Genomic DNA, 13258 nt, shown 5'->3' with positions numbered 1-13258 from the left:
AGGCTGCTATCTCACTGCCACAGATGAGGACCTTCATGTACAGGCCAAATGACATCCCGCCCATCCTCGTCCCACTACCACACACACATACACGCATTAGATGGTTCCCATCTCACCTGGCTCATTCAGTGTCCCCTCCTCCTTGGTTAACAGTCTTTCACTCCCTTTCTATCCTTCCCCTCCTGTTGTTTTTCTGCCTTTGCCTTGACTCTAATCTGAGCCTGTGTGACATCTGGAATGTCCTCTGGTTTTGATCGAGATAGTGAGAAAGAGAGAGGGGGGGGGGAAGACATCGTTTGAACGCAGGCAGACACCTCTAAACACTGTAATTTAAAGCATCTATTGTGTTAATTACACAGCAGACGTTCAGTTCTGTTCTCTGTATTTGTTTTTTTGTTCAGGATCTTCAGTGACAGTGTGGCAGACATGAAAACCCAAGAGCACCGCTCCAGCCCTCTGAAATCACACACACAAAGTGAGTAGAGAGATAATAATATGCAGTAGGGTTAAATAATAATAATTGCTCTTGCAGTCATCAAGATTTTGTCTGCTTTAGTAGTATGCGATTAGATAAATCAAGAGTACTTTTTTGTATGAGATAAACTTACAACTCTGACAAAAAAAACTCTTGTGAGTTTTTTTTTTCTCACAGTTGCGAGTTATGAGTTATAAAATCCAATTCTGAGGGGGGAAAACACTAATGTTCTCAGAATTGCACACAATTTTGACTCAACTCACATTATACAGACATTTTTAAAGGAGAAGTCCACTTCCAGAACAGAAATTTACAGATAATGTACTCACCCCTTTGTCATCCAAGATGTTCATGTCTTCCTTTCTTCAGTCGTAAAGAAATTATGTTTTTGAGGAAAACATTTTAGGATTTTTCTCCATATAATGGACTGATATGGTTCCACGAGTTTGCAATTCCAAAATGCAGTTTAGATGCACCTTCAAACGATCCCAAATGCAGTTGTAAATGATCCCAGCCGAGGAAGAAGGGTCTTATCTAGTGAAACGTTTATTTCATTAAAAAATACAATTTAAATACTTTTCAATCTCAAACGCTCGTCTTGTCTTGCTCTACCTGAACTCTGTGTATTCTGGCTCAAGACAGTTAGGGTATGTCGAAAAACTCCAATTGTATTTGCTCCCTCAACTTCAAAAATCATTTCAAAATCATTCTACATCACCCTTGCCACTAATTGGAACTACCAAAAGGAATGACCGAAAATGACTCTAACCAGTCACAAAATAAAAAATGGGCTGTGTAACTGTTATGGAATTTAGATCACTTTTAAAGTCACTTTCATGTACCTGTCCACCCCTACAATCACTTAAAATTAAACTACAAAATTATATAATTTTGTAATGTTAGGCTATCAGGTAAGTCCCCATGACCTGTTGACCAACATCTGGCCTGAATTCCTTTACGCATGGGTGTAAACACACATATGCACACCAAATTCATTCACACAAACACATTCTGGTTCTCACAACAAAAAACAGACCTACACACAGATATATACGTGGTGGCCGGAGCGTAACCCTTCGTCTAACATAAACACCAGATCTCACCTTTGAACTCTTCACCTTCCATTCTGCTAATTGGTCCGTGATGCTCTTATTTTTCTTCATGATACTGTGGCTAAAAATAAGTCCCCATTTCTTGCACCTAAAATAGAGTACTCTCCTCCCCTTCAACTGTTCTCATCTTCCCCTTTTAGGTCTGGTAAAAGCCCAGCTCTTTATGATGTTTCTGTTTTTAACTTAATTAATTCTATAGCGACCTAAATGGGATGCTTTGTATTTACAGACTTCTGAGTGCTGAAACATCATTTACATTTTTCCCAGCTTCATCAGCAATCTTTATAGCTATACTTTACTCTTTTTCCTGACTGTCTTAGTTTAGTTATACTTGCTACTCAATACTAGTTTCTAATTAAAAAGCATATCTCTTTTGTTAAAAAGTTGTAGAGAACTATGTAGTATGTCTTCTTTTGTTCCTGCTACTTAACTGGTAAAGCTTGGCATTAGCAGTGACAAGGTCATTGGTTTGATTCCAAAAGAAATGCAAAGTGATAAAAGCATATCTCGAATGCACTGTAAGCCATTATGGATGAATATGTCTGCCAAATGAATAAATGTACACTTTTAGCACTGCTGGGTTGTTTTCATATCTGTAAGCAATTATTATACAGAAGGCTACAAGGTTGTGTGGATGGTCATGATGTGTTAGTATGGTTGTTTAACTGTTATTCTTGTTCATGTAATAACGAGTCCTTTAACGATGCTTTAAAGGTGGTTTATTCCTTCTGCAAGTGTGTGTGTCAGTGTGCATTAAAAAGAATGAGGAGGTATAAGACTTAGTGAGCTGCAGCATGAACAAGAGCAGTACGCCAAGCTCAAATCAAAGAGGGCTCAAACTCTTAGCCCCAGGGTAAATTGGTGTGTGAGCGTGTAAGAAAAAAAAGTTAGAGCTTCTTTTTACAGTTCACTTTTGTTACATCTTAGGCGTTATCTTGTTTTGACAGGTGATGCACGGCCCCACTCCCAAATGAAGGGTCTCCAGTTTCGCAGCATTGCCCCCAAAGCCCCAGCAGTGGTTCCATCATCTGCAGTTTTATCCTGCCAACCTCCTTCAGCCCTTCCAGAAGCATCCACGGCTGTCAGCCCCAAATCCATTCTAGTCCCTGCCCAGAACTATGCACTCATGCAGGTGGCTGGACAAGAGGGGACATTCTCTTTGGTGGCCTTACCTCAGACACAACAGCAACAGCCAATCCAGAAAAACCTTAAGCTGCCTATTCCTAGATACCAACCGGTGAGAAGCAAAAGCGCTTCAGAAAAGGGCAGCAGCAAGATGCCTAGTCCAGCCAAGGTTTCTGCAACCATACAAGCTCAATCACCTGCTGTAAAATCAGACCAGAGTTCAGACCCAGTATCTGAGCAGCTTGTTATGATTGACGCTCCTACTTCATCTGAAATCAACGTTGCACCCTTGCTCCCCGGTTCACAGACAGATCCAAAAACCGAAGCCAGTCCACTCAAAAACCAGCATTATCCTTCTGGAAGCTCCCTTGTGAAGAAAATCTCACCGGTTAAAACCCAAATAGAGGGTCAACCCTCGGCAGGCAGTGCCATCACGGTCCTCTCGCCCACTATCTTTAGCAAAGCTGTTCAGATCATCCCATCTCCACCCAAGGGCAAGCTGCCCATCCTGCCCTATGCCAAGGTGAAGAACTCCCTCTTGGCACCAACCAGCCTTGCCAGCACCCCATTCTCAGACAAACAGATCGGAGCCAAAAGCAGCCTGAAAAGCCCTCCAGACAACAAAATCAAGTCCAATCAAGTTAAAAGTGAAAGCCTAAGCCAAGACCACAACAACACCCAAATGAAGAAACCTCAGGGCAAGAAACGAGGGAGGAAGAGGAAAACCATGGAGGATATTCTAGCCTTCGAAGCCCGAAAGAAAAGATCCTTGTCGTTTTTCAGAAGGAGGGTACCTGAGAAACCTCCAACTGGAATGCCGAATTCTGCCTCTCAAGAGAAGTTGCTGGACATATCCAAGAAGTATCGGAGTATTCGTCCCAAGCCGGTACTTGTAATGGAAACCACTATTCCACAACTTGTTCCACTTCCGTCCTTGTCAACATCGGAGAACCTTGATCAGGACCTCTTATTAGGACAGCAGATATCAAGTGCTCCCCAGTCCTCGAAAGCTACTGATCAGCAGCAGCATGTGGTGGGATCTAAAGGTAGTGGAGGAGTGGTTTACACTGGAAGTCGTCCGCTGCACCGATGTCCTACCTGCAACAGGTGCTTCCAGTTTAAGCATCACTTGCAGAGCCACATGAACAGCCACAGCAACCTGCGGCCTTATGTCTGCCCAGTCTGCAGAAAAGCCTACGCTCACTCGGGCAGTCTTAGCACTCACATGAAGCTACACCATGCAGAAAGCAGACCCCGGAAGAGCCTTTGCTGTGAATTCTGTGAGAAATCATTTGGCTATGTTGGTGTCTACTTCAGCCACTTGAGAGAGGTGCACAGGGTAATACTCACCGTTGAACCGTCCATCAGTCAACATGAAGAAAACATGTCTGTGGAAGAGTAAGTAACAAACATTGAGTGTCCGCTCTTTCTGAAGCCTTCTTATTCGCGACATAGACCAGGGATGGGCAACTTGGGTAGTGGAGGGGCACTGTCCTGCTGAGTTTAGCTCCAACCCTAATCAAACACACTTGAACAAGCTAATCATCGTCTTCAAGATCACTAGAAAACTACAAGGAGGTTTGATTAGGGTGGAACTAAACTCTGCAGGACAGCGGCCCTCCAGGACCAAAGCTGTCCATCCCTAACATACAGTGCCTTGCAAAAGTATTCATACACATTCATTTTTTTACATTTTATGTTGCTGCCTTAAGTTAAACTACTTTAAATTACTTTATCCCCACATCAGTCTGCACTCCATACACCGTAATGACAAAGCAAAAACAGAATTGTCACACTTTTTTGAATTTATTAAAAAATAAAATACTTAAATAAGTACATTGCATAAGTATTCATACCATTAACTCTACTTAGCTGAAGCACCTTTACAGCCTCTAGCTTTGCACATCAGCATTTGCCAATTATCTGCCATTCTTCTCACCTCTTCAGCTCTCAAGCTCATATATTGGTTCACTGAGCTTTTCTTCTACTCTGATGAGTCCTTGAGTCCCTGCTGCTGAAAACAGCCCCACAGCATGAGGCTGCTACCAGCACACTTTAGTTTTGGGATGGTACTCTACAGTGCCTGGTTTCTTTCAAAACTGATGCTTGGAATTAACGTTCATCAGACCAGAGAATCTTGTTTCTCACAGTCTGAGGGTCCTTTAGGTGCTTTTTTGCAAATTCCAAGTGTGTTTTCATGTGTCTTTACTCAGAAGAGGAGTGAGTCTTGCCACGCCACCATAAAGCTAAGATCGGTGGAGTGTTACAATGATGTTTGTCCTTCTGTAGGTTTCAGGTTTCACCAATCTCCACATATGACATTGGAGCTCAACTAGAGTGACCATCAGCTTCATGGTCACCAGTAACCAAAGCCCTTCTCCATCATTTGCTCAATTTGGCTAGGAAGCCAGCTCTAGAAAGAGTCCTGGTTGTTTCAGACTTCTTCCATTATGGGTAATGGAGACTACAAGCTTCTGTGAACCTTCAATGCAGCACAATTTTTTCTGAACTGTTTCCCAGATGTGGGACTTGATGCAATCCTGTTTCTGAGCTCTGCAGGCTTGGTTTTTACTGTAATATGCATTTTCAGCTGTTAAACCATTTATTACGTGTGCGCCTTTCCAAATCATATCCATTCAATTGAATTTGCCACAGGTTATATGTACTTGAGGTGTAGCAACATAATCAAGCTATATGAATGCTCCTGAGCTAAATTTCAACTGTCCCAGATAAGGGTTTGAATACTTATGCAATGGAATCATTTAAGTTTTTTTATTTTTAATAAATTTGCAAAGATGTTAAAACCTTGTTTTTTTTGTTTTGCCATTATGGTGTATGGAGTGTAGATTAATGTTGAAAAAAGTAATTTAAAGCAGTTTAACATAAGGTAGCAACATAAAATGTAAACACAATGATGTTCCTTGTCTTGCAGGTCTTCAGAAGTTGATGAACAAGCCTCAGAACAACGCGTCGACCCAGTCGAGCTACAAATCAAGTGTGGGCGCTGCCAAGCCATCACCCCTACCTTTGCTGACATGAAGTTACATTTGTTATACGTGCACGGAGAGGAGGTCCAGGTACGACTGAGGGACGGAGCCATGCGTGGTGGCCGCGAAGCGGAAGATGAACTGGTCAAACATGCAGCGCATTACTGGAGGCAGCTCAACGAGAAACGCAACCTAGTGCACTGTGGCACCTGCGACGAGGAGTTCTTCTCCTTTTCCAAATTCAAACGCCACCTCCATTCAGACCATCAAGAAGCTAGAGAGAGTCAGGGAGAGGAGGAAGAAGAGGAGATGATAGGTAAGGAGGGCCATGTATTAAGGGGCCTAAGTAAAGGTATATCCCTTAGGGTAGGGTCCCAGTTTAACTGCATCCTTTGCAGTAAGGTGTTTAATAAGAAACAGGACGTTATTGAGCATTGGAGGGCACAGCACAATTGTGAAAATCCCATCCTGCTATGGGATGTCCTGGACTTCAAAGGGGAGAGCAAGTTTACTGATGGGCCAAATTAACTGCGAATGGGTTATTTATTATTCGCTCCATGTGTCGACTGTGTGGTTTATGCAGAATGCGTTGATGTTAATGCAAAAAAAAAATCCACTAATAGACTTTTTATGTTGGTTATGTTTTGTTTTGCACTGTTTTTTAATATCACACATGTGTTTTGTAATGCTTGAATTTTGTAATGTTTTATGTTTGGTCTTTTTCTTTAACATTTTGATATGCATAAAGCATAAGAAAAGAATATAAAATTCACAAGCCGTAAATTCAATCTTGTTCCAGATTCAGATGTAATATAACTGCCAGCAAATAGAGAAACCTAAGGATGATAATCATCATTTTTAGGGTTTGTGGACGCAAAGTGTTAGTAACAGCTTCAGTTGAGTGAATCAGGTGAAGCAGACTAACAAAGGCTCATCAAAAACACATCGCCACTCAGACAAATTGAAAATTTGCTATAGTCTGAATACAAATGGCGCATGATTAGCATGCTTGAAATAACATGTCAAAGAACACTCAAAGTAACACAGATTATCAGTGACATTCCACAAACACATATACATAATCACACAGTTTCAGTCCTCATTCCACGACTACCATAAATACTGCCAGAAAACCTCTGCTGACTTTTCAGTCTAAGATGAGCAGGTCCACTAATAAGGATTTAAAATAATTCGAACTCAATTTGGCCAAACGTTAACTGTTAAATTTAGTGTGTGAATGTATGCGGAAGTGTTTCATAATGTTGTATTTTTGGATGGAAATGCTATATATTTAAAATATTAGTTTTTTCATGGTGAAATGTGTGGTGATTTATTTATATTATCAGTCTATTCAAACTATTTCTGTTCATAAAAAATTGTCAGGGTAAAGGAATGTTTCAAAAACCCTCCTAATTGTTATATATGTATACTTGTATAGATAGATTACAAATATATCTAAAAACAATACTATATACAGCTGTATATTGAGAATATATATTTACACAGATTTCCCCTGCTGTTTTGTTCTAGAAAATTAACAATTATATATATTAACCTATTACAGTGTCTTAAATGTCTTAAGCTAACTTTAAGCTTCAGCTAAATTAACAGTCAAAGGTTTGAGCACACTTGTTAAATGTTAAATGTTAAAACATTTTAGATGGTATTAAAATGCAAAAAACTGATGCTGAGGACCGAATAGTAGAGAAATCGACCAACAAGTGCACAGCAGACATGGCATCTCCTTTAGTACTGTTTAAAAAACTTCCCATGTGGATTTTTCATTACTTTGTTGAGAGATTGCCAGTGTGCGGAGTTGGAAACTAGGCTACTTAAAGGCTAAAATACACTACATAGTGCAGTTTGGAATTCTTTACTCTAGTTTCCGAAAGTTAGAGCCAGTGTGGCGATTTTGGGTGGTCGAAGTTGACAAATTTTAGAAAATCACTGTATGATTGGTTCCTTTTTTTTAGCTTCAGATGATTCCATCCAGTTGCAGAATATCATACATACTTGATATTTTTAGCCGATTTTATGCCGATTTTGTGTTCGGAACAAGTTGAAAGTCTGGTAGCGTGTAGTATTTTAAATGTTTTAGTGTATAATTCCCAGTATGATTTAAAATCTGTTCGGTCTTGTAGCATATTCCAGCCCTAAAATAAAATATATTTTTGTCATTATATACACTGCCGTTCAAAAGTTTAGGATCTGTAAGATTTTTAATGTTTTTAAAAAGTCTTTTCTGCTCATCAAGTCTGTGTTTATTTGGTTAAAAATACAGAAAAAAAACAGTACTATTGTGAAATATTATTGCAATTTAAAATAGTTAGTTTATATTTTAATATACTTGAAAATAGAATATATTTCTGTGATGCCAAGGATTTTCAGCATCATTACTCCAATCTTCAGTGTCACATAATCCTTCAGAAATCATTCGAATGTGCTGATTTATTATCAGTGTTGAAAACAGTTGTGCTGCTTAATATTTTATTTATTTATATATATTTTTTTGGAACCTGTGATACTTTTTTTCCAGGATTCTTTGATGAATAAAACATTAAAAAGAACAGCATTTATTTAAAATTAAATTAGTTTGTACATGTTAAAAGAAATTAATACTTTTATTTGGCAAGGATGAGTTAAATTGATTAAAGGTGATAGTAAAGAATTATGATAATATTATTGAACATTGATAATAAGTATATCAGAACGATTTTTGAAGGATTATGTGACAAAAAGCTGGAGTAATGGCTGATGAAAATTCAGCTTTGCATCAAAGAAATAAATTATATTTTAAACTATATTAAAATAGAAAACCACTATTTTAAATTGCAATAATATTTCACAATATTAGTTTTATTTTCTGTATTTTTGCACAAATCAATGAAACTTTGATGAGCATAAGAATCTTAAAAAACATTAAAAATCTTACTGATCCCCAACTTTAAAACTGCCAGTGTAATTCCACTTGTGTTATTTCATAATTAACTTTACTATTCTGAAAATATGGACATGTTCAAACCTTTGACTGGTGTTTGTTCTGTAAACACATCTACTTGAACAGGTGCTGTGTAAAGTGAACTAAAAAACGTTACATTCTTAACAAAATGAACAGCAAATCCCAAAGCGCTATTTCATTTTGTCTTTCACAGTTGAATTCATATTTTCGATATCCTAAAGTAAATAATGTTAATCTTAAGAGTCATGAAACAGATAAATGCTGCTTGTCTTGTTGAAATTACCCGTAAGTGTCTTCGTTGTAGAACTTGTCTTTGTTGGATCGCTCCTGACCTAAAAAAGAGAATAGAAAAGAAATGTTTTCTTTAAAATGTGGTCTTATGTTTAAAGTGATTGAATCAGTTTCCACTCGACACTCGATTCTTTGTGGTTCAAAGCCAGTAATGACACAAGTGTCTGGTAGCATTTCTATTTCTGCCACTGTGATAGTTCAACGTGTCTGTTTGTGGCTTTAGCTAAACTAAGCCCGAAAGCATCGTCCCTGCATTATTGGTGCCTAAATAAAGTAAAAAAAAAAAAAGAAATATCTAACAGTAATAGTTGGTGAGTTTAGTGTGTTTATTGTATTCAACAACCTCCTTATAATGAGCACATAAGCTGCTGCATCTTAAAGATGATCTTATTCTATACAAAGACATTTACCGCAAGACTTCATTTGTAGGTTGCACAGAACACTGAGCCATGTGAGGCAAGAATTAAATCAATTTCAGCTGGACACATGATGGATTCATATTAGTCTGTGTGTTATAAACAACAACCTATATTCACTGAAGGAGTGCTAATGCTTTTATAATGCCTGCTTGAATGTCTTACATTATTAAATTATCACTGTATGTCATCATTATATTGTAATATTAATACACATTTCAAACAACTACTAGAAAGCACGGTTTCCCATCCCAGTGTGATCATTTTTTGGTCACAAGTGCAGCATCTAGTATTTTATAAGGTTTTATAATTGTGAGTTACAGTTCTTCTATCAGATTTTATATTGTGCTTTCCGAGCAGCTCTGGCTCTGATTTATAGCTTACATTAAATGATCATAACTTCTCCGTCCCAATAGTGCAGTCACTTCAGATGCAGGTAGTGAAGGAATGTCAACAGCGATGCATATTCCTCTTTAATCTGTGTGGCACTCTTTCTCACTTCCACTCTCTCTCTCTTCACACCAGAAACATGATCACTCACAGGAGATCAAAGCCCATCCTTCTAACAGGATTAGAGGATGGAGCTTTAGAAGGAGGAGAGTGTCTGTTTTAAAGTAAATGAAGGATGTAGGGCTGGAGAAAAGAGAGGCAGAAAGGAGGTTGCAGGAGAGAGAAAGGAAGTAGGAGGAGATTGCTGAGACGCGATGCTGGGGAAAATAAAACATGCAAGAAGAGACGGCAAAACCGAACCGCGCACACGTGCACACTCTCCGTTTCATTTGCAGAGATGACCGTGATGAGGATGAATTCTTCATGAACTATGATGAATGGATACTGATAGAAGAATGACAGAAAGTTCTGCCATCCAAAAAAAGAAGCGGCCGAGATACGGCGAGCATGTAGATGTTTTAATGCAGCATTAACCTGCATGGAGACTAATGGAAGCGAGAAGCTCATATCGATCCATCCTGGTTTGCTCGGAGGAGGAGAAATAGAGAGATGATGCTGCGTTGAAGATGAATGAATGAAGTAAAGGGTGTGTCTAAAGTAGATAACCATCACCTGCATTTCAGACACAGGCCTGTCTGGAGCCTAGAGTGTGATTTGAACTAAATAGGGATGTAATGATATCAAATATCAAATCTCACGATATGACAGTATCTCGATTAGAAGTCCACAATACGATATTTATTGCAATATTTAAAAAAGACTTGGGGTAGGGAATGAATTCTTCATACATTTTAAAGTTAAATTATTCTAATGCGCTTTGAGAGTTTAAAATTAAGAGCTTCAACCCATGTTCTTAACTAAGAAAACTTAAGTCAGTGAATTGACTTTAAAGGAGAAGTCCACTTCCAGAACAACAATTTACGAATAATGTACTCACCCCCTTGTCATCCAAGATGTTCATGTCTTTCTGTCTTCAGTCGTAAAGAAATGATGATTTTTGAGGAAAACATTTCAGGATTTTTCTTCATATAATGGACTTGATTGGTGCCCCGATTTTGAACTTCCAAAATGTAGTTTAAATGCAGCTTCAAAGGGCTCTAAATGATCCCAGCCAAGGAAGAAGGGTCTTATCTAGCGAAACGATCGGTCATGTTTTTCAAAAAATAAAAATTTGTATACTTTTTAAGCACAAAAGCTTGTGCAGCACAGGCTCTGGGATGCGCGTTCACGATGCTATGAATTAGTGATGGGTCGTTCTTGAACGATTCGTTCATTTTGAACGAATCTTTAATGTGATTCGGGAAGAACGATGCGCAACATCCTATTAGGTTCTGAAATGCAATTAGTTCACCTCTTTCGAGTCTTCGGGTTTTTTGAGTCGTTCGTTCATCTTATGGGGCTGTCACATGTTGAACGAACGACTCGAACCTGAAGACTCGAGAGATGAACTAATCAATTATTTTTCCGGCTCACACTGAATTGGTTGAGCTTATGGGGCTGTCACATTCATTCACTGTGAACTGAGGTGCAGAAAACACCAGATCACGAGCTGATCGCCTGAACGAAGTGCACGCAATGCTTTGGAAAAACATGCAGCGAAGACAGACTTGATAAAGGGATTAAGCAATATTGTGCTTTAGGTTTTAGTTTGACAGTTACTGTTCCAAAACATAATAGCCCAAAACAACTTTAAAGACCTTTTATGTTAGTTTTCAAACTACACTTTTTGCCCAGAAGGCCTATCGTTTAATATCGCCATGTGACCACGATGATATCAAGACAGTTTTGCTATCGCGATACCACAATATTAATAATATTGTTACATCCCTAGAACTGAACTGAACACATTCACTGGAATGAGAACCTTTAGCAACATTGATAGCTATTAGTTGATCAACACTTTATAAGAGAGAGGAAACGTATTAGAGCATCTTACTTCTCATATCCTGTAATATGATCTATTTATTTGACCTTACAGAAGGTTAAAAAATTTTCGAATTTATTTGTTTGTATATATATAGACGTTATTCCTGAAACATTTCAACTTTATTCTTATAGTTTTGACTTTGTCAAAACATTTCGACTTTATTCTTGAAACACTTTGACTTTTTCTTAATTTTTACTTTATTCTCAAAACATTCAGACTTTATTCTTATCATTTTGACCTTATTGACAAAACATTTCGACTTTATTCTCGAAATTTTGACTTTATTCTCGAAACATTTCAACTTTATTCTCATAATTTTGTTTATTGTCAAAATACTTTGACTTTATTCTCATAATTTTGTTTATTGTCAAAATACTTTGACTTTATTCTCATAATTTTGACTTTATTGTCGAAATACTTTGACTTTATTCTTGTAATTTTGACCTTATTCTCGAAAGATTTCGACTTTATTCTCGTAATTTAGAGTTTATTCTCGAAACATTTGGACTTTATTCTCATAATTTTGTTTATTGTCGAAATACTTTGACTTTATTCTCATAATTTTGACTTTATTCTCGAAACATTTCAACTTTATTCTCAAAATTTTTACTTTACTGTCGAAATACTTCGACTTTATTCTCGTAATTTTTATTTTATTCTCAAAACATTTCGACTTCATTCTCATAATTTTGAGTTTATTGTCGAAAAACTGTGACTTTGTTCTCGTAATTTTGACTTTATTCTTGAAATATTACGACTTTAATCTCGTAATCTTATATTTTTAATTTTTTATTTTAACATGGCACTAAAACGGCATCATAAGAAAGCTCTTGAATTTCTGCAAAAATATCTTAACTTGTGTTCCAAAGATGAACGAAGGTCTTAACGGTTCGCAACGATATGAAGGTGAGTCATTAATAAATGAGTTTTCATTTATGGCTGAATCATATTTTTAAGCAGCACAACTGTTTTTAACAGTTATAATGATAAGAAATATTTCTTGAACACCAAATGAGCATATTTGAATGATTTCTGAAGAATCATGCGACACTGAAGACTAGACTAGTGGCTGCTGAAATGTCACCTTTGCCATCACAGAAACTACTCTTATTTAATTTCTTTCAACAAACAACAAACTTTCAAACACTAGTGTAGTAAATTTATGCATAAAACAAGGAAAAACAATTTGCCAGTGGTGAAAGAAAAATAAACTTAATTCAAGATATTCAAGTCTTGCATATTATGCAATTTTTCATAAGCTTCCCATCATTCTTTTTTATGGGTCAGAAAACAAGATATTGATGACATTATGCAATGTGCTTCATTAAAAACTTATAAAAAGATCTATGAGGCCCGAATATGAATGTTTCCTCTCATTGCAATTTATTTGTACTACACCTGGAGACACTTGTAAATACGAAGCCCTTGTCAGTGACATTGCCGCTTTTTGGTCTCTCCTGTGTGCTGTGTGGTCCAGATGGTACAGAATCACTCTGTTCCACTGGGTCTCTAGTAG

The 13258-nt window shown here is 37.6% G+C and overlaps 1 protein-coding gene across 7 annotated transcripts in view; it reads left to right on the top strand.

The window, feature by feature from the left end:
• Nucleotides 1-6234, top strand: part of znf438 (zinc finger protein 438) — a 59690-nt gene extending 53456 nt beyond the window's left edge. For all 7 annotated transcript variants that reach the window (XM_051124250.1, XM_051124256.1, XM_051124253.1 and 4 more), the window contains 3 exons: nt 402-475; nt 2535-4110; nt 5645-6234. In XM_051124250.1, coding sequence (XP_050980207.1) covers nt 427-475; nt 2535-4110; nt 5645-6227 — 2208 coding nt within the window. In that variant the 5' untranslated portion in view covers nt 402-426 and the 3' untranslated portion in view covers nt 6228-6234. The remainder of the gene's footprint in view (nt 1-401; nt 476-2534; nt 4111-5644) is intronic.
• Nucleotides 6235-13258: the final 7024 nt, after the last annotated feature.

Source organism: Labeo rohita, chromosome 12 (genome assembly GCF_022985175.1).
Source record: "Labeo rohita strain BAU-BD-2019 chromosome 12, IGBB_LRoh.1.0, whole genome shotgun sequence".
NCBI classification, from domain to species: Eukaryota; Metazoa; Chordata; class Actinopteri; order Cypriniformes; family Cyprinidae; genus Labeo; species Labeo rohita.
The sequence above is the reverse complement of the archived record's forward strand: the minus strand, read 5'-3'. Positions and strand labels throughout refer to the sequence as shown.